General features: G+C 41.3%; 1 protein-coding gene across 13 annotated transcripts in view; it reads left to right on the top strand.

The window, feature by feature from the left end:
* The window catches only part of CEP128 (centrosomal protein 128), a 278,921-nt gene that overhangs the window by 187,581 nt on the left and 69,063 nt on the right, over positions 1-22,277 (top strand). For all 13 annotated transcript variants that reach the window (XM_060181353.1, XM_060181351.1, XM_060181361.1 and 10 more), the window contains one exon: positions 15,970-16,019. In XM_060181353.1, the coding sequence (XP_060037336.1) occupies positions 15,970-16,019 (50 nt within the window). The remainder of the gene's footprint in view (positions 1-15,969; positions 16,020-22,277) is intronic.

The raw sequence follows: 22,277 nt of genomic DNA, 5'->3' as shown, positions 1-22,277 counted from the left end.
ATAACATAATGTTACGGGTTAGGGACGGGGCCAGGCGGTGGCACATCTGCTTAAGCACACATCACATCACAGTGTGTAAGAACCCAAGTTCAAGCCCCTGGTCCCCACCTGCAGGGGGAAAGCTTCATAAGTGGTGTAGCAGGGCTGCAGATGTCTCTCTGTCTCTCTCTATTTCTCTCTCTCTCTCTTTTTATTAATAATTTTGATAGTTGGCAGTGCCTGCCCCCTCCCCCCTGGCCCCAGCTGGAGCTGGGGGAAGGTTGACCGGGTTGGTTTTGATAGCCACCAAAGCAAAGATAAGATGAAACAGTATTCTTTTGGAGTTATATACATATTTATAAAACAAAAGGGAAATTCTAAATAGCCATAGTGTCCTTTATGGTTATTTTTCTAACTTTCCTTTTTGGTGTTGTATAATGTGCTTGCTGCTGTGTTTCAGAGTAGAACTTCACACGTTTAGAAGAAGCCAATTTTCAGTTGCACGACTGTTTTGTAATAAGTTACATTACTGGAGAGTCAAAAAAGCAAATTGGCTAGGAGTATGGACTAAGTATCAGACAAATCTTACTTCAAATATCACCTCTCTCTTATAGGAATTACAGTGTTGTGGGCACTTAGACTTTGTCACTGAGCAACAGGTAAAATATAGCAGTTAGGGAGCAGGAAAATCAGATTCATTTTAGCATCCTGATTCCCTGGAACACAGGTTCCATGTTTTAGTCACCTGTGCACACCTTAGATCAGAATTTGGCATTTAGTGGATATGTTCATAACACCAAATTAAGTTGCATGAGTCAATGAACAGTGTACTTTGCACTTATATGGGAGAAAAGAAACACAATTTTCTCTAGGCTTTGTCAGTCACAGTTGCAACAATACACTTAAAATATCAGTTTCTGGGGGTGTACTCATTGAACTTTGTAGCCATTGAATCATAAAGAGAAACTGATATCAATTGCATTTTCTTTAACTAGAAGAATAGGGATGACTAAGCATTGTTCAAAGCATATAAGCATCTTTGTCGTCTTTGTTTAATTTTGTCTTTCCTCTCTAATTAATCATTTTAATTGCAATAGTATATGACTCCTTTTTTTTTTTCATTTTTGAAAATGTTGCATTGTTTTCCTTCTGAAATCCTAAAAGGTAATCCCATGTATTTATAAAATTGTTGCTGATTCCATTAGTAGTCTTCAAAGTTAAATGACAATGCAGTTTTATATCCTGTTTTGTGTGTATGTGTGTGTGTATGTGTGTGTGTATGCGCGCGCGCATGTTTGCAGGTATATCATAGAAATAAAGGAAATGTGTATATTTCTGGTGTGAAGAATCTTTTGTGTCACCAGGTTTTTAAAGGATGTCATGACTAGTCTATTGCTGATTGTTAGGTTCTTATATGTAGCAGGAGAATAACACATACTTACCAATATAACCTTTCTGATTATCTGATTAAGCGCATGAAACTACCCTCCAGAAAGCTGGCACTGCCAATTTTCTCTTGGCTTTATCCATAATTAAAAATTAGAAGTCCTTATGAAAAATCGTTTGACTTTGTCAAACATTGTATCTCTTGTGATCTTAATATTTCCTTCTAATAATACGACATTATATTGTATCCTGACAGTATTTTTGTGAATCTAGATTACTGAAGTTTATTTTCTTCCTTGTATTTATATTGAATAAATTAATTCTATATTATCAATCATTTCTTGCAAAATAAAAACTCATATAGATTCTTCCCTGAGAACAAATGATGTGGATTTATTTGTTTTTTGTCTTTCAATATCTCTGTAATTCAGACAGTAAGGTTATAGCAACTGGAACAAACTTCATAGACTCAGCTGAGGGGAACAGTGGTTGCCAAAGAGAAATCTGGTTCTTCTCTTTGGGGAAAAGACAAAACTAATAGTCATTAGGACTGTATTTCATCTGAGAATTGAGCATGTTCAATTAAGCATGCCAACTCATATTTTCAAACTTTTAAATATATTTTAAAAAGATGACCTATTCTTTAGCTTCTAAAGCATATAAACATCTTTGTTAGTGCTTAATGTCGACACATGTAGTCAAATACTACGTACTTTAAACAATGTAAATAAGACATGCATTGTGTTGAAAATATAAGACTGTGTCAATAAACAGAAAACTGTTGTATTGGGAAGGAAAATCTCTAGTGCCAGCATTCATATCTCAGACTCAGATGCATTGATTCATGTCTTTAAATAAAACTGTGAGCACATGTACATATGGGACCCTCCTTGTGGAGGTTAGTAGGATCTGCCAAACCACCATCTGGGCCTCTTAACAGTACCAACGGCTCTGGATTTTCTGTTTTGTTGTTGTTGTTGTTGTAATTACTATTGTTGTTATTGATGCCGTCATTGTTGGATAGGACAGAGAGAAATGGAGAGAGGAGGGGAAGACAGAGAGGGAGAGAGAAAGACAGACACCTGCAGACTTGCCTCACCGCCTGTGAAGCGACTCCCCTGCAGGTGGGGATCCTGGGGCTCGAACCGGCTCTGGCTTTTTTTAAAAAAAGATTTCTCTCTGAGCTTTTATTATTGCTGTTGTTAAGATAGAGACAGAGGGGCAGAGTGAGTGATGGAGACCACAGCACTGCAGTTTCTTTCAGTGAGACGGGGGCCAAGTCTCATACCTGGGTCTTGCACATAACAATGCAGGACACTGTCCAAACATTCTTTAAAGTGCTTTTAATTACTTTTATTTATTGGGTAGAGGCAGAAATCAAGAGGGAAGGAGGAGATAGAGACAGAGAGACACCTGCAGCCCTGCTTCACTTTCAAAGCTCCCCCCCTCCCCACCCGAAGGTGAGCTGTTTCACCAGTCCACTTTGAACTTTTCTCTAGAAATCTAAACATTTTCACTAGTGTGCTTTCTCCGGAGACTTAAATTGCCTTTGTTGTTGCTGTGCTAAGGAGATTTTGAACATGGCTTAAGCACACACACAGCCCGAGTGAGGTAAATGTGTTAGATTTCCTGAAACACTGGAATGAGAAACTGAGTGGGCTGGGCAGTGGCGCTCCCAGTGAAGAGTGAAGAGTGAAGAGTGCCTATCTCCAAGTGCAAGGACTCAGAACATCTTATAGTTATGACCAGAGCCGATGAAATCTGAAAGAGACTATGCTTTCATCCTTGAATTTATGAGATTCACATAGAATAGGGCAGCTTGAAGGTCCATTTCAATGAAAAATAATTTTCTTTTAAGATGCCATCTTTGTCTATGGGCAGAACAATGAAAAGATTTGAAAGAAGCCACTCCAACCCACGTACTTGTAGCTGCATGAATAATGTCCTGAGCAGGTTTCTGAAGCCTGTCAGCACATCTGTGGGCACATGCTGATCTTTAGCCCACTGTACCTGTCCGTTTTAATTTTAAAAGCGAGGCAGGCGATTTAAGTTCTCTGACTTCTGTCCTTATGCTGCTGTCTTATTTGAAATGAGCAGCTGGAGCAGAGGAAGGTCAGGTCAAGCCCATGACCCAAGTGGGAGCCAAAAGGTGTAATTTTAGTCTTCATTCTTTTGGGGGTTACCGTAACAGTCATTAACAGGAATTGCTTTAAAATTAATACATTCATGATTTCCATGATATTGAATGGGAAAAGAAACCACTGACAAATAGCAAAGAGGTTGACCTGCTGGTGGAAAATGCTGAGGTTAGGGATCCTTTGAAGCCGAGAGATGGGGGGTGGGGGTGGAGGGCAGTTTTAGAGTTTGACATTTGACAAATAGGAAGAATTTCAAAGTCTACAGTGCGACCTACTTTTAGTCTTTCTGACTTGCTTATGCTTATATTTTTAATTGCTCAGTATACTACCATCTCTAAACAGTTTTGCAAGATTATTCTTGGTCTGTTGTATTTGCCTTAATTTCCACGTAATTGCTCTCTCTCTCTTAAATAGAGATATAAGTTGAGAGGGGAGGGTGAGACGGAGAGACACCTGCAACCCTGCTTTCCCACCAGTGAAGCTTTCCCCCTGCAGGTGGGGACCAAGGGCTTGAGCCTGGACCTTGTGCCCTGTAACGTGTGTGCTCCACCATGGGCTCCGCCACCTGGTCCCTATAATATCTTCCCTTACTCATTCATCTCACTTTTAGCCCACTGATGAAATCATCACATAATAAAAATAGTTAAGTTCTGTTATTTCTTCATTAGGAGATCTTACATAATGAAAGAATATTAAATAAAAATAAAGGGATTCAAAAGGAAAGAGAAGATATACAAATCAACATTTAAAATTTTTAATTTAATTATCAAGATATTTTTACTTCTTTATTACTGGGTAGAGATAGAAATTGAGAGGGATCAGAATGATATATTCATTTGTCCAAACTACTGATCTTGGAATTTAAAATTATTCTTTCTTTCATTATTTGTATTTTAAAAGCATGTGTATGTATATAAACTATGCAGAACTCTGTTTTTCTTTTCTTTTTTTAAAATATTTAAAAAAAAATATTTATTACCTTTTGTTGCCCTTGTTGTTTTATTGTTGTAGTTATTATTGTTGTTGTCGTTGTTGGATAGGACAGAGAGAAATGGAGAGAGGAGGGGAAGACAGAGAGGGGGAGAGAAAGACAGACACCTGCAGACCTGCTTCACCGCCTGTGAAGCGACTCCCCTGCAGGTGGGGAGCCGGGGTTCGAACCGGGATCCTCACGCCGGTCCTTGTGCTTGGCGCCACCTGCGCTTAACCCGCTGCGCTACGGCCCGACCCCCGGAACTCTGTTTTTCTTTTGTCTTCTTTTCTCTTTTCCCACCAGAGTTCTCACAGGGACTCAGCGCTGCACAATGATTCCACTGGCCATTTGTTCCTTTTTCTTTCTAAACCCCCCCCCCCCAATTCATTCTATTTTATAGGACAGGGCAAAAAGAGAAGCACCAATAGCACTGCTTGACATGCTTCTGAAGCTTCCCCCTGCAGACGGGATCTGGGCCTTGAACCCTGGTTTGTGCATGATGACAGGCACCAAGTCCACCGTCGCCTGACGCCCCACTTTCTTGTCTCCCTTTAGCATTTTCCTGAAGTCATTGTGGTAGACTTATCCTAGATGATACTGACTTAGTTGCATCAGAGACGATTGTGGGAATTGTGAAATATGTTAAGTTTATTGTTAAAAGTTGCTTTTATTTTTCAGCATATTCCAAGGTCGAGCTTTTATGACTTGTACTATGTAACATGAAGACCTTGCTAGCTGCCCTTTCTCTCTCTTTTTTAACCATAATTTATTCATTTAATTTTTTTTTATTTGATAGAACAGAGAGAAACAGAGAGGGAGAGGGAGGGGCCAGGTGGCGGTGCACCAGGTTAAATGCTCACGTTACAGTTCGCAGGGATCCAGGTTCAAATGCCTGGGTCCCCACCTGCAAGGGGAGAGCTTTTCCGGTGGAGAAGCGGTGCTGCAGGTGTCTCTGTTTCTCACCCTTTCCCCCCCTTTACAGTTTATCTCTGTCTCTATCCAATAATGAATGAATTGAGAAAAAAAAACTTTAAGAGGGGTACCCCTTGAGAAGCCCCTCCCCCCTGCAAGTGGGGCTAACTTTTTCTAAGGACAGTATTTACTGATTTCTTTTTCACTTAAATATTTAACATTTCTTTTTTTTTTTTTTTTGTATTTATAAAAAGGAAACATTGACAAAACCATAGGATAAGAGGGGTACAACTTCACACTTCAAGGGGTATTTCAAGTTAAACTGTAATTTTATCCAGACATTTCTACTTTGAAAGACCCAAATCTACAATCTATAAGCTAAATTACCTATGTATCACACTGATACACATTACACAAGATTTTATTCTGATTTACTTGGCTGTAATTTATAATGTGTAATTGGTTCTTTTTTATTCCAAACTAAAATTTACTTTAAATAATAATTACTTTTTTTGCTTACTTGATTAGTTTGTTCCTCCTCAATAATTCATGACAATGTATAACTTTTAATAGACACTCATGAGCTGTTTAATCTTTAATAAAACTAAATAGTTTATCAGCAAAAGTGAAAGCTCCTTATGTATGACCCTTGGAACATAATAACTTCTCAATAAATACTTTATGTTTACGACTGATTCCAAGGTTTAAAACTAGAATGATAAATTAGATGATTTCTTGAAAAGTCTTACTCTCAGTCCTATTTCCTTGTCACACATTTTGTCAGCCCATTTTCGTCTGTATTCTGCCACGAATAACTTATTCATATACCAGCAAATAAAACACATTTTCTTTTTCTTCTCATTTTTACCCAGATGGCAATACACTGCACCCCGTTCAGCATCGTGCTTTTCACCTAACATTTTTTGAGAAATTTTTACATATTCATCTACAATGAACCTCCTCATTCCTGTTAGCACCTGTGCAGAAATTCAATCATGTATATATTGTAATTTATTTATTCCCCACTGTTATGAATCTAAGATATTCTCAGCTTTTGATATTACATTGAAATGAGTAACCGCATACATATGAGATTTGTACAGGTAAAACCTGCCGGCATCACCCTTTCAAAGTGATTGTGAGGTTTGATCACTTGGATGGTGTTTGCTTTAGCAGCTTATACTCCCATTAGGGGATCATTAAAATCCTTGTTTCTCCACTCCCACACCAATTTTCTGTCTACAATTCACTTGATTATTAAATCGAAAAATCTTACACCCGGGCTTCAGGTTTGATGAGGGTGGCCAGGAGTTAAGAGTTGCTAGGTCTCGAAATGAAATACCACATTTGACAAACTGTCTCACAAGCTACATGAAATATTAGTTGTGAGAACATGGGCAGTGTGATTGAATGGTATAGCATGTAACCATGCACAGAGAGAATATGAGTGCAGTGACAATCCTGGGTGTATGCTCAAATGGATAGAGTTTGTTCCCAGTAAGGTTTCACTTCACGCAAGTAGGAAAATATTGGTAACTTTAGTGGCAACTAGCCACTTAGGGTTTAAAAAAAACCCTATGGGGAGTCAGGCAGTAGTGCAGTGGGTTAAGTGCACGTGGTGCAAAGCGCAGAGACCCTAAAGATCCCGGTTCGAGCCCCCGGATCCCCACCTGCAGGGGGGTCACTTCACGGGCGGTAAAGCAGGTCTACAGGTGTCTGTCTTTCTCTCCTCCTCTCTGTTTCCCCTCCTCTCTCCATTTCTCTCTGTCCTGTCTAACAACAACAACATCAATAACAACTACAATTAAAAAAAAGGGCAACAAAAGGGAAAATAAAATAATTATTAAAAAACAAACACTATGTATGGTCCATACCACACTGCTTTTAACAAAAAGTAATTTCAGATCAATCAAAGATTTACATATTAAAAAGACTTGTAAGAATGGGGTTATGTGTAAAAGTATGTGTAATGTGTGCACAGGTAGACAGAGCTAGACTTTACATTCAGGAGTGATGGATATTGACTACGGGTGCATAAAAGATAGGGAGCCATATCATTTGCAAACAGGTTATTCAAGAGGAAGACAAATGAAGGTTTATTTTACCTCCCCTTCTTCCTTCCTCAGTGTTCCTCTTTTCTTTCTATAAATCTGTAAGACCTCTTCTCAACCACTTCACTTTTTTTTTAACCCATATACATCTATGATTTTTTAAACACCAACACTTGCCCCCCCCCCCAGTCCAAAAACTGTGGAACCAGGTGTTTCCTTCTTATTGCATTCTTTCCAAGGGGCTAGTTTCTCCAGAAGATGGAGTCTTGTGCTATTTTTTGCCTGCTATTTACATTGAGGTTAACTTTGTTGGTCAGTGTGTACTGGTAATGACACCAATGACATGGGTTTTATTTCCATGTGGTTCAGTTAGCTTTGGTTTTCCACTGCCACAGACTGCCCCCATAATTATGTCTAAAATGTGTTTTTGGCCCAAGGGAAACTGATGAAGCAAAGTGGAAATCCATCAACAGGCAGGGAAATGGACCCCAGATGTCACCCAACTAAGGGGCTGTCATAATGCAACCTCTAGTGTTACATACTAGAGTCCACTGGTGCTGTAGAGTCCACAATATTTGATTTAATGCCTTCCTTTTAAAAGGTTCAAAATCAGCCAAGAGAAGGTTGAGTTCACAGGGAAATCTTGAAATATCAACCCAGGCTACTTTTTGAAAAAGAGTGAGTCATGCCTAGTCCTTTCCAATCACATAATATTTACTTATCCAAATGCTCTCCCAAGTTTAAAATGTCCCAGCCTTATATTTGAAATTACATATCACAAATGCTTGATTATGTAGCTTACTGAAACCGAAGGTTTCTAATGTAGAAGGTTATTATCTTAGTCTGCAATATCCTATGTGTTCAATACTCTCAAATCACTATTCAGAAGCCTTTAAAATCTTGAAAAACACAATACTTTATTTAGTCTTTTTAATAGAAAGTTATAGTGTATACCTACTCACTGTTTATTTTTGGGGGGTTACAGATACCATGTTAAATAAATGCCAAAAACCCTTTCAGTCTCCCAAAAGCCTTCATGTGGTATGTATAAATACTGAAACCACCATCACATTTAAAATATTTTTAAGAGTGATTTGCTAAAGCCAAGCACAAGGCAATGACTATGAGAATTGTTACCAAAGCTATCTAACTTCAAATAAGAAAGCTGGATACTGAATGGCAAGTAAGGGATAACCAGGGTAATGTGAGCACTTAACCAGGTGCGCTAGGCTGGGAGTATGGATCCACCTGCCAACACCCATGTTCAGCAATGAAGCAATTACAGAAGCCAGACCTTCCACCTTCTGCATCCCACAATGACCCTGGGTCCATGCTCCCAGAGGGATACAGAATAGGAAAGCTGTCAGGGGAGGGGAGGGGATACGGAGTTCTGGTGGTGGGAACTGTGTGGAGTTGTGCCCCTCTTATCCTATGGTTTTTGTCAGTGTTTCCTTTTTATACAAATTTGAGAGAGAGAGAGAGAGGGGGGGGGAACACACCAGGGCAAAGAGGATACATGGGTCTTCTAGGCAGAAGACAGACTGAGGATCAGGCAGTGGCTCATTCTATAGAGCGCGCACAGCACCATATATAAGGACCTGGGTTCAAGTCCCCATTCCCTACCTGCCTCTCTGAAGAAGAAAAAAAAAGTCCGCTAAGAGCAGTGAAGTCCTGGCAACAAAATAAAATAGTATGAAGAAATTAAATCAAGATAAGTTAGAAAGGGTAGATTCACATACTATTTTAGTTAGTTTTTATTATTTATTTATTTATTTATTTTGCTTGCTTGGTTGTTTTTAGATCAAGGCGATTATTTCTGATATAGTGATGTTCTAGCAGAGAGAGACTTAGTAAATGGCAGACTGAAGGGAAAGTGTGCTCTTAGCAGAAGGCCATGGCCAAAGCCCTGAGGTCACGCTGATGTCAGATTCCAAGAGAAGGCAGGAGTCAAGGTGAAACTTAAGAAGTAGAATCATGATATGTACAAGTCTCTATAGCCCCCTAGCAAAAGGCAGTACAGAGCAACGATGGCAGGGACTGCTATAGGTCAGAGGCGTGTCCTCTAATAAGGTGGCCTTTGAGCAGAGATAGGCCACAGATGTGTGGAATGGTGGTCAAGAGCCAGACTCTTCTGCTCTCTACTCCATCTGTACATGAAAGTACTGGGAGAAGAGACCCTTGTTCCAGCGCACCCCCCAGGTCTGGTGTAAACGCCTAGACTCACCTAAACCACAGGGATTAAACTGTAAGCAGGGTACATCCTGCTTCCTGAAGAGAACGGTTTCTGCTTAGCGGAATCTAAGCAACTGGAGTGCGTTCCTCCCGCTCCCCTACCTCACCTCCTGAGCCTACACTCCTCCCAGCCTGTTCGTGTGGTCATATGTTCTGTTCCCGGCTAGTGCAAACCTGAGTGGCCACTCTGCTGCTACCAAGGGGAAGTTTTAAAGAGACTTCCAGAGGCACTGCGGCAGCACGAAATGGATTCAATCAGGATGCCAGCGGAGTTCACAGAGCCCGGCTACTTTGAACATGTCTATATGACGCTGCTGCCATCTAATTTAAAAATCCACATCTTTCCATTCTTTTTTTCTTTTTTTTTTCTGGACCTCTTTGTAGGCAAAACTTTTGTAGATCCAGAAGCAAAAAAGGGAAATGCCTCTGTCGCTATCAGGTGACGACCAATCCTAGTGGGAATGGAAAAGTTAATTAAAATCTATGACAGTGAAAAGAGCAACCTTTTAAAGATAGGCAGCACAATGTGGCCAGTGTTAATATGACGATTTGTTAATGGACTAGGCCGTTGTGACCAGTAGTAAAAATTACGTGAAGCTCCTTATGTTCAGCAAAAGTCACTAATTAAAAGAACCAATGACCTGTGAGATTCCCCATGAAGACCATTTGCCATCAGAACATAAAACCAAAAGAAAACACTCATTTAAGAGTTTTCTTTTCATGCTATGATCTTACACTGGAGGCTGGTTTGCATTTTTTTTTTCTCTTGACAAGAACAGAAACTGATGTGGCAAATGAAAATATCTTTTTTTATAATCCAGTTGTATGAAATCTATTTTATGCTCTTTTTCTACTCCTTGATGAAACAGTTAATTTTTGTACTGAAATTTTTTAAATGACTCTGGATAAGAAGATATAGAAGAATTATTGTAATTGTGAGGGTTTAAAGAACAAAATGGGAAGACTTGTAATTATCTAAAGTTTACTTACCATGGAAGAAATAAATACAGATATTAGAGGTGAATGAGAATGTTAAAACAATAAGAATAATTACTTAAACTGAGTGAAGAATTTCTTGGATCTGTTCAATAGTTTGAGGATGATTGCCATTCATATTAATTCTGAATAATTGTTACGCAGGCACTGAGCCAATCAAAGAGAAAACAGCTAATACTTAGAGACAGTGCTGCAACCTGCCAAAATACTGTGCTTTAAAAGTCAGTACCAGAGGGTAGTGCCCCAGGTTGAGCACACACTCCACCATGTGTAAGGATCCGGGTTCAAGCCCCTGGTCCTTACCTGCAGGAGGAACGCGGCATGAATCTCACTACATGTGTCTCTCTTTCTCTCTCCCTCTCTATCTCATCATCCCCTCTCAATTTCTTTTTGTTTAAATCCAAAATAAGTAAATAATTTTTAAAGTCAGTACCAGAGGCATCTTTGCAGTAAAGGATTCTTCTCTGATCACTATGGACAGGAACGATTAATTGGCAGTCAGATGACTAATAGCAGAGAATTTGCAAGTACCGAGATAAAAGCCCCTCCTGTTATTTCTCCCACCCACTGAGTTAAGCATACCTACTCTGAATATCTGTTTTCTAGAAACCTGACTATAAACTTAAGCCTTAATGGCTTTGCGCTATGTGCACTTAACCCGCTGCGTTACCACCGACTCCCCCCCATTTTTCTATTTTTCAAATGATTTTTATCAGTAGTGCTTTAACATTGACTCACAAATTCACAAGCTATCTGGTGTCTGGTGTATCTATATGTATGTGTGTGTTTCTCTCTGAACATGCCGCTGAAATCCTCTGCCCATCTCCTCTCTGGGAACCAGCAGCATTCTTACAAAATCCGAGAGACAATGTGTCTACTCTTTTTGCTTTTAAAATCAACTATAGTTTTTGTTTTGTTTTGTTTTGTTTTGTTTCCTCCAGGGTTATTGCTGGGCTCGGTGCCTGCACCATGAATCCACCGCTCCTGGAGGCCATTTTTCCCCCCTTTTTGTTGCCCTTGTTGTTGTAGCCTCATTGTGGTTATTACTGTTGCCATTGTTGATGTTGTTCGTTGTTGGATAGGACAGAGAGAAATGGAGAGAGGAGGGGAAGGCAGAGAGGGGGAGAGAAAGATAGACACCTGCAGACCTGCTTCACCGCCTGTGAAGCGACTCCCCTGCAGGTGGGGAGCCGGGGGGTTCGAACCGGGATCCCTACGCCGGTCCTTGTGCTTTGCGCCACCTGCGCTTGACCCACTGAGCCACCACCCGACCCCATAAACTATAGTTTTAAACATTGGTGTTTGTGTTTCCCTGTGCCAGAACTGAGCCTGTGAAATGGAGTCGATTACTACGTTATTTTCTGTAGCATAAAAGTTTTGTGGGGAAAGAAGTTTTAAATCCCTGGGCTTCTCAAGATAGTAGGTGTCATCAGAAATGAGCTGGCATCCAATAAAACACGAGTGAGTGCCTGTACTAAGATGTTTCAACATATACCTAGAGCAGACAGCGGGTTATAACCCTTTCATTTGTTGGACTATTTGGTCTTCATCTGCAGGCCAGTATGTTGTTTCAGTGTCCGAGGGAAACCACAGAGAGCAGCCATACTTTCTGAGTGTTGCTCTGCATTTCAACCAGTGTGGGTTTTGTGGCGAGACATGATGAGAGTATCTTGACTCGCTGTGGTTATCCAGATAAATGCCAGTGGGTGGCAGTAGATATGACCGAGTTCCAAGTACTGTGACTGCCAACTGCAGATGGAGTCTGAAGGCAGAATATTTGAGGGCGTTTTGCTTATATGTATTTAAATTACGCAGCTTATCTTCCTTGAATTTTCCTGACTTTCACAGGCATACAGAAGGGTGACTTTTTAAATAATAAGAGCGCGTATCCGATAAATGAAAAAATAAAGATAATTTTTAAAAAATTTTAAAAAGTGAATTTGTCCTGTGTACTTTTAAAATATATGAGCTGTAGTGATTTTCACCTCAATCTAAATATTTGCGTTCCTTTAAAAAAAAAAAAAAGTAAACAACCTATTTGCTTCCTACCAGGAACCAAAATCAAAATATCAAAAGTGTCAAACTTCCCTTACCGGCCAGACCACTAGTCAGAGAGACCGTGAAAGAAATGAGTGGGACAAGACTGCCTTAGCCAAAAAAAACATGAGCCTGATATATTTTTTACTCTAGGAGAGCCAGAGAAATGTGAAGTGGGAAGAAAACACACCAGCTGGGGTGTGCGAGGGAGGAGGACAAATACAACAGCTGGATTCCCCAACTCTCACAGCTGGTGCTTGTTCATATATCTATATATAGATGGATCACCCTCTCTCTGACGACTCTATGAAATAACAGGTTACTCATTTACAGAGTTGGATACTAAGTCATTGACAGAACTGGTGCCAGTCTGTAGACAAATCTACAGAACTGCCTGCCTTCTCACCAAACACAAAAACAAAACCAAACAAACGATACCTCCGATCACTGGTGTTAATGGGATCACTGTTAGCCGAGTGGTCTGCACAGCAGTTGAAGGGCTGTTTATACTGAACAGCAAACTGGAGAATCAAACAGCCAGATAGGAATACAACGGTGGGAAATGCCTGGACAGTGTGGCCCCTCAGCCTTGAAATGCTCATCATTTGTCCTAAAACTGGTCAGGGCAGACAGCAGAACCGATCATTACAGCAACTTACGCTAATCATACTCAGTTCCCAGAGCAGTATGTCACTTCAGCTGCCCAGAGGTCTCGTGTCTTTCCTGGCCTTCAGCCCACCCGCTCTAGTGTACTAGCTTCTCAGCAATGCTCAGCAGTCATATCTCATCAACACTGGTTAATAATGCTGTTTATCATCCCATGTACATTGCTCAAACAATAGAGAGTGGGGATGTAGGAAGAAATGGCAATTTGGAGGCCGAAGCTAAGTAAAAAATATAGGCATTAGGTGCTAAATAGAGGTCACAAGGCTGCAAATATACATGTATCTTATTTATTCATTTATTTTATAGACAGAAATTAAGAAGGAAGAAGGGAGATAGGGAGGGAGGAAGGGAGGGAGGGAGAGAGAGAGAGAGAGAGAGAGAGAGAGAGAGAGAGAGAGACACCTGCAGCCCTGTTTCACTGCTTGTGAGGCTTCCCCCTTGCAGAAGGGGCCGGGGGCTTGAGCCTGGGGCCTTGGGCGCTCAACCAGGTGCACTACACCTGGCCTCTGTATGCCCTTCCAGAGGCTGGAGTATGAACCAGTATGAGAACAGCTCTGTGTCACCAAGGAGGTTTCACAGTGGCAGAGTGAAGGACCTGGGTGTATGAAGTCTCCAATTGAGTCAGTGCACTGCATATACCAGAGAGATGCACTATCTCTGTCTTGCTCTCTTTCTCTCTGTCTTGCACATAGATAGGTGGATGAATAAACAAATCTTTTATATTTCAGATATAGACAGTGAAAGAGGACAGGAAAACACAGTGTTCCAGCTGCTGCCAGTGCAGAGAAGGCCGCCTCTAGGGTGTCACTGGGGCTTGGTGCCTGCACTGCAAATCCATTACTCCTCTTTCTTTTTTTTTGCATAGGACAAAGAGAAATTAAGTGGGAAGGGGAAGGTAGAGAGAGGGAGACCTGCTTCGCCTCCTGTGTAGCGACTCCCCTGCAGGTGAGGAGCTGGTGCTCGGCCCTTATGCTTCCTACTAAGTGCGCCACCACCCAGCCCCCAACTCCACTTCTTTGTGTCTCAAGGAGATTACTTGTGACCCCTTTGTAGCTCTCTTAGCCATGCAGTCTTTTTTTGAAAATATTTATTTATTTATTCCCTTTTGTTGCCCTTTTTTTTTTATATTCTTGTTATTATTGTTGTCGTTGTTGGATAGGACAGAGAGAAATGGAGAGAGGAGGGGAAGATAGAGAGGGGGAGAGAAAGACAGACATCTGCAGACCTGTTTCACCACCTGTGAAGTGACTCCCCTGCAGGTGGGGAGCCGGGGGCTGGAACCAGGATTCTTCCGCCCGTCCTTGTGCTTTGCACCACCAGTGCTTAACCGGCTGCGCTACCACCCGACTCTTGCCACGCAGTCTTAAAGGGTCTTCACCATAAGATGTTACCTGCCAGGTCCCCTAAGGTTTCAGAGACATACACCCATGTAACTTGTCTTCCTGCCTTACTATTGCTTCCTCCTGTGGTGAACACGACACTTGTTTTAAAAAAAAAAATCATATTTGCCTTTTCTGGACACACATAAATATATCGAATTCCTGTAACGTACGTATTTTTTCCCTTTGTGCAGCCCACTTACTGGCCATATCAGCCCCAGAGTAAGGCAGATGCGAGCACCAGCGTGTGCTGCTGTAGGAGTTTCATGCCCAGCCCACAAACCCCTTTAGGTCTGGGAGATGGGGTGGTATAGCTGTGGGCAGAAAACTCTGCTTGCCAAGTAAGTCTATCTTCCTGTCTAGTAAGCCCACCCAGTACCCTCGGGCACTGAGACACCATGGCTATCCACATGGCTATCCACATGCATTTAGATAAACTCTCGTTAGCTGCCTGCCTTCCCTGGCCATCACTAGTTTCTCTGAGATGATGCCAGGCGCAGCCTCAGTACTTCCCGCCCTCTCACCGTGAAATGATAATTGACGGGTCTTTGCAGGTAGTGTTCTGCTTCTGTTAACAACACCCATTTTTTCACAGTTCCAGTTTGTCTATAAAAATTTACTCTGGGGGGCCGGGTGGTGGCACACCTGGTTGAGCGCACATGTTACAATGTACAAGGACCCAGGTTCACGTCCACGGTCCCCACCTGCAGGGAGGAAGCTTTGTGAGTGGTGAAGCGGGGCTGCAGGTGTCTCTCTGCCTCTCTTGCTCTCTATCTCCCCCTTTCACTCTCTATCCAATAAATAAATAAAGGTAATAAAAATGTTTTTTAATTGACTTGAAGTGGAAGTTTAATTTAAGAGCAAATGTCTTGTTTCTAACTTTCTTTCAAATGCAAAAAATAAGTTTTCTTTGTTAACAGGAAATTTTGTGTTGCTTTCACTTTTTAGCATTGGACAAAATCCCTAAAATATTAATATGGCTTTAGATTTGTGATTAAGCTGACCCCCTTCTCTACTATCTCTGATAAAAACTACCTCCAGTTTGGCAGGGTTCACAGTTTCATCAGTTCCCATACTCAGCATCACTCAACACCAATGAGCAGTTCTTTTTCCAGGTAGAAATGTACACAGGCTACTGATGGAATTCAACTTGATCATAAGAAGAGGTTACTCATTCTTTTTGCTTGGTTTTTAACAGATGTTTTGCTTCCTTATTGCAGATCTGCTAGAAGAGACCCAAAGAAAAGATGAAGAAATGGAATCTCTACAGGTAAATTCTCCAATAAGGAATGTGTCTATGGAATGAAGACATTTGCTTTTTGCTCTGACAGCCTTTTTTTTATTGTCACATTCAGACTCCTCTGGTAAACAGGGTGAAAAGTGCCAGAATTTAAAAATATTAATTGGAGTTTGCTTCCTTTTAGAAGTACTTGACGCTTTTATAATCTTCTTTTTTAATTAATTAATTTATTTATAAAATGGAAACACTGACAAGACCATAGGATAAGAGGGGTACAGTTCCCACCACCAGAGCTCCATTTCCCATCCCCTCCCCTGATAATCTTCTAACACTGAAGCCAACTCTGCCTCTCTGCTACCCTTGCTACCTCCATCCCTAGGTGTAGCTTAATAGAAGTTAAGGCATTAGGAAATGAAACCAACATCCTCTCAAAATCCATCTCAAGCCAAAAGTGATGAATGAGAATAAATACATGGAATGTATATTTTCCTATGAAATAGAAAAGTGTCCTTGCTTCATGAATGTCATCTACCAGTAATCAACCAAGAATATTAAATATCAACACCTGTGTGCAGCTTAATACAAATCTATGCTTCTCAAGTCACTGTGGATTTATACATGGTTTTGTAGACAGGAAAACAACGTTTTGAAGATTGCAGCAAAACTTTAATTGGCATATGAGCAGTTGATCTTAAGTTGTCATCTGACAGAGCATCTCTCTAGATTTTTTGTTGGGCTGTGTTACAAATGGGTGGCTCAAATGTCTGTCTCCATTAGGGGAAACACAATCATTTATACTCATATGACAGAACCAATTCACTTAAAGTCACTTTGGGGATTAGTAAATACTTTGGATAGTTGGAGTTCTTCCTGGACTGGGAACTCCAAGGAGGGTGTGAAAAGTGATATGCTGAGCTGACTTGAGTGCTCTAGGGGTAAAAGTTTTTGTCTCTGGCAAATGACGGATGGACTGAACAAAGCCCAACGAGTGAGTTCTGTAACAGGGGCTTCTTCTCACATGATGGGGTGTCTATGCAGAGAACTACATTGTTGCTCAGGAAGTAATGAAGATTATAGTTCCATACACCCAGTACAAGTTGTCTGTGTCACCCTAGTTGTATGCACATTAAATTATTTTCATATCTTGAGCTACAGTGAAGTATAAAGGGAAAAAAGAATTCTGGTTGGTCTGGTCTGAAGCAAGGAGAAATCTCACATAGACACTCATTCTGCCTATCTCTGAGAAGTAAGCATCAGTAATGTGCGTTGTTATAAAAACTTGAGATGTATATTTTAGAAGGTAGCAAAGGCCTTTTCAGGCATTTATTTATTTATTTTCATGCTTTGCCTTTGCCATTGGCACCAAATACAACCTAACAAATCACTGGGTACTTAGCACATATCTGGCCTTTGGAGTGGCATCACAAACAGAGCTCTCTGAGTTTATTTCTCTCACAACACGAATGTTGGAATCAATAACCCTGTCAAGCTATGTTGCTTCTCAAATATTTATTAAGCACTGACAGTGTCCTTTACCAACACGTCCACCGAGTGCGATGGAATGTTCCAGCCAACTGACCAGAGGCATTTCTAGATGTAGACCATCCACTAGGTTGTCCCATAGCCAGTGTTTAACAGAGTTAAAATATGCCGCTTTGTAGTGGCAGCTAAGGCCTTCTATTAGCATGCGAGAAAGAACAGAGGGGAAATGACTGCTCCTCAAAGTGTACAGGAGAACAGGCACATAAGGCCCTTCTCTTTAAAGACTGAAGGGAAAATCTACCAAGAAGTGCCCACCCATCTGAGTTTCTGGATTCAGACTAAAAACCAAAGGTGATAGTTTGGAGATGATTCAAGTATATGGACTGATATTCCACAATAACATAGTAGAAGTCGAGGGAGAAAAAAGACAAGATAAGGTCCTGCAAAATTTATGGCACTAAGAATTGGAGATTGACAACTTTGAATTTTCAGTCCTGGCTCTGCTCAGGATTCACTGGGTAACCTTCAGTCACTCAATTAACTCTGCTGTGCCTGTTTTTCTCATCTGTAATATAAAAATCATAAAACTGTCTTCTAGAAGTGTTTAGTGTGGATTAGATTATCCCAGAAGGGAGGACTAAATATTTAATTCCAATTTGCAGTGTTAGCTGATCCCCATGTACCCAAATTGGAGTCAATTTTATTTACTCATTATCGTCATATAATTATGTATAACAGACACTCTGCGTTTTCTGTTACCCTCTGTAAGAGTAGGGGATGGTTATTTATTTCTGAACTGTTCCTTGCAACCGAAATGGGCTCCGTATGGTCATTGAGCAAATATTTATTGAGCAACATTTCTGTGCAAGGCACCTGCTTCTCCGTGCTGGGGACACAGACACAAACTGCAAATAGCCGGCTTTGCTTCTTCCCTCCAGACCTTTGTAGATGTATCAGCGAAAGGAGTTATTATATGAGCTAGTGGAAAGGCTGCTGGGTGTTTATAGTGAGAAAGTGAAATGCCATCAGAAGGACATATGAGTCAGTGCATGAGCATATCAGAGGAACACCTGCTCTGTTCACTGGCTGTCAAGGGAAGTGGGAGGTGAGCTGAAGAATGGCGGTGACGTGGCAGTCCAAGTATGCTTTCCAGAGGGAGCCGGTACTTGCATGGCAGCCGTTGGTGAGCTTCAGTCTTCCCTCTCTGTCTTTGAATGTAGTGTTAAAGCAAAGTGTTTAAAGGGCAGATGACTCGGAGTGGCTGGAAGGAGTCACTGGGAAAGTAAAAAGGATAAAACAAGGACTAGAGAGGGCAACAGAACGGAGAGTGCATTCAGCCTTCAGAGGGTTAGGAACAACGGAGACAAACATATTTGGCCGTGATTCTCCACGGTGCTGCTCGCAGCTACCAAAGTTCTCCAGGGAGTTTATCATTGCCTGCTCTGGGTTATTCCCCCCTCTTTCTTTCTTTTTCTTTCTTTCTTTCTTTCTTTCTTTCTTTCTTTCTTTCTTTCTTTCTTTCTTTCTTTCTTTCTTTTTCTTGTAACATTCATTTGCAGTTACACTGTTTGTTGCTCTTCTTAAACACAAAGTATTGTCTTTGACTATAAATACGTAGTGCATTATCAGCGTCCTATTTGCATATGCGCTTGGAAGTTCACTAAAATCAGCTAGTCCTTTCTTTAATCCCCTGGAGACCATCTGCAGCATTTTAAATAGATATAAAAGGTAATCCACTTTTCCCCAATTTGGTTAAAAAGTATTCAGTGACTGACACCTTGCTTGTGGTAGCTTGTAGGGCAAGAACTTCTGCTTGCTTGCTTTGTTTTAAATTTTATTATTTATATTTATTTACTGGATAGAGACAGACAGAAATCAAGAGGAATGGAGGGACAGAGAGGAAGAGAGATGCCTTCAACCCTGCTTCACCACTTGTGAAGCCTTCTCCCCTGCAGGTGGGGACTGGGGCCTTGAACTTGGGACCTTGCACTTTATAACATATGCTTTCACAACCAGGTGCACCCCTGCCCAGCCCCTGCTTACATTTTTTAAAATATCTATTTCCTTTTTGTTGCCCTTGTTGTTTTTAATGTTTTTGTAGTTATTATTGTTGTTATTGATGTCATTGTTGTTGGATAGGACAGAGAGAAATGGAGAGAGGAGGGGAAGACAGAGAGGGGGAGAGAAAGACAGACACCTGCAGACCTACTTCACCGCTTGTGAAGCGACTCCCCTGCAGGTGGGGAGCCGGGGGCTCGAACCGGGATCCTTATGTCAGTCCTTGTGCTTCGCGCCATGTGCGCTTAACCTGCTGCGCTGCCGTCCGACCCCGAATTTTTTTTTTAAGTTTTTTTTTCCTGTTTACATTTTTTTAAATAACCAATCTACCTGGTTCATTTCTTACTTTTTCCCCATGTTGTTTTGTAACTCTCAGAAAGCAGACCAAAAAGAATATTACGCTTAACTATGGAAATAAGTCAAAGGTATCTGGGAAAGTCCTCATATGTGCCTGTACTCATATACCTCTTTCCTGTCAGCCTGCTTTTCATTTTATTATGGGTGAGTGCAAACATAACTCTTCCCATTCCTTCTTCTCTTTTACTAAATAGTCTTTATTTTGAGGCAGTATCATCTGTACATCCATCAGTTTCCATCTGTATAGCCATATGAAAGAGAAAGGTCACATGCAGGAAGCCCCAGCTCCACACAAACAAGCAAACCCTGGTGCCGGGCGGGCTTTCCTTACTATTAATTCTACATGCTGACTTCACGTGGACCTGCTGTGCGCCAGTCCGCAGACTGCCTGCAGGGTGAACAGTAGTCTGTCTCTCAGCCCTCAGGGAGCTGGCGCCACCCTCCCTCTCCTTCACATCCCCACCTCTTTGGTATCACTGCATGTGCAACCAGGATTCTGAATTTAGACTTTAGTCAGATTGTGCAACGGGAATTGCAACGTCTAGGGATAGCTCCTGAGTGAATATAATGAGAAAGTGGAAAAAAAAAAATCACAGCGTTGAAATAATGAAATTCTGCCATGCTGGAGAGACAGCACTGTGGTTATGTAAAAGACTTTCATGTCTGAGGCTGTGAGGTCCCGGGTTCCATCTGGAACATCACCAAAGCCAGAGCTGAGCAGGGCTCTTGTCTTTCTCGCTCTCTCTCTCTTATTAGTAAACATACACATACACATACACATACACATACATATACACATATATAGAGAGAGAGAGAGGGAGAGGGAGAAATTTAAATCTAAAAATGAAATTGATTGTGCAGATTTCATGTGACTATCAATCTCATTATTATTATTTTTTTATTTATTTATTCCCCTTTTTTGTTGCCCTTGTTGTTTTATTGTTGCGGTTATTATTGTTGTTGTCATTGTTGGATAGGACAGAGAGAAATGGAGAGAGGAGGGGAAGACAGAGAGGAGGAGAGAAAGACAGACACCTGCAGACCTGCTTCACCGCCTGGGAAGCGACTCTCCTGCAGGTGGGGAGCCGGGATTCAAACCCGGATCCTTATGCCGGTCCTTGTGCTTTGCGCCACCTGCGCTTAACCCGCTGCGCTACAGCCCGACTCCCCAATCTCATTATTTTAAGGATAAAAGCATTTTGTTTTAGGATGTATGTCACAAGAGTTTCTGAACACTCATTTGTTTCAGTATTGTCATTAGGAATGAGCTAGCTTCTTTGATGAATTTTTAAAAGTGGGTTTATTTTTTTTTAAATAATGTGTTTTTTCTAAGATGTCCCCAAAGCCATGGCCCCTGAAAGATATTATGCAACATTACTGGCATGCTGTCTTCGAAATAACCCACAATTATATTTAATTTCTCTCCTAGATAGCATTTAAAAATAGTCTGAAACCTTCCATTTGAAGGATATGATTTTTTTTTAAAGAAATGTTTTGGGAACACAGGGGCAGGTGTTTGATTATGGTTTTGCTACCTCAATAATCCTGAGACAAAAGCATCTGAAGTGAGGCTCAGCGATGATCTTTTCCTCACCCATTACTTTTTCCTAGCTACTCGCAAAGCAACCTGTGGCAGGGGTGTTTGCAAAGGGGGAAGGAGGGGCCTAAAATCTCCCTGTTATTTTTGAACCACCTAATAAATACTCATGGAGGGGTATTATAGTATGGAAAAGAATTCCAGGGTAGAGTTGGCAAACCATTGCTGGAGATAAAGTGGACATGGAAAAACCCCCAAAGGGGAGTTGGGGAGGGGGTGACATGGGCAAATAAATTGCCCTGGTAGAAGCTGACTGGCAGTGCAGAACAGTCACATCTCATCGTCCCAGGAGAGAGGCAGTCTGCCTGGTGAACTGCTGCGTGATAACCCTGCTAATGACAGACCGGCTAGATAATCGCCATGGCTTTGTAGTCACTCATCTCTGACCCTGCCTGGCTTTTAAACCACACAGTACTTTGGGGGTTTTAGAGAGAGTCAGTAAAGGCATGGAGATGGTGGCTCAAAGTGCTCGAGCTACTTGAGCAGCAAAAGTGATCATCTGTCTGTCTTCTCACTTCCGATCTCCAGATGGTGAAAGAATTTTTAAGTCCCCCCCCGAAACTCTGAATTGCCTGCAAGATACTGTAGTCCATTTCAGAAGCCCCAGCGGGAATAAATTGGTAAGCTAGGGTTGGCTGAGACTTCGTTAGACTGGAAGGAGCACAGTTTCCTGCTGTGGGACTCACTGGAGCTATCATGGAACTTCTTGAATTGGAGAAACCAAACTGTGACGCATCCCAAGATGCAGTGCTCACAGACTAGACTCTGTGTGTCCTGTGTGTCCTCCTGTCTCT

The sequence above is a fragment of the Erinaceus europaeus genome, chromosome 22 (assembly GCF_950295315.1).
Source record: "Erinaceus europaeus chromosome 22, mEriEur2.1, whole genome shotgun sequence".
NCBI lineage: Eukaryota > Metazoa > Chordata > Mammalia > Eulipotyphla > Erinaceidae > Erinaceus > Erinaceus europaeus.
This window is presented reverse-complemented; position numbering and strand designations above follow the sequence as displayed.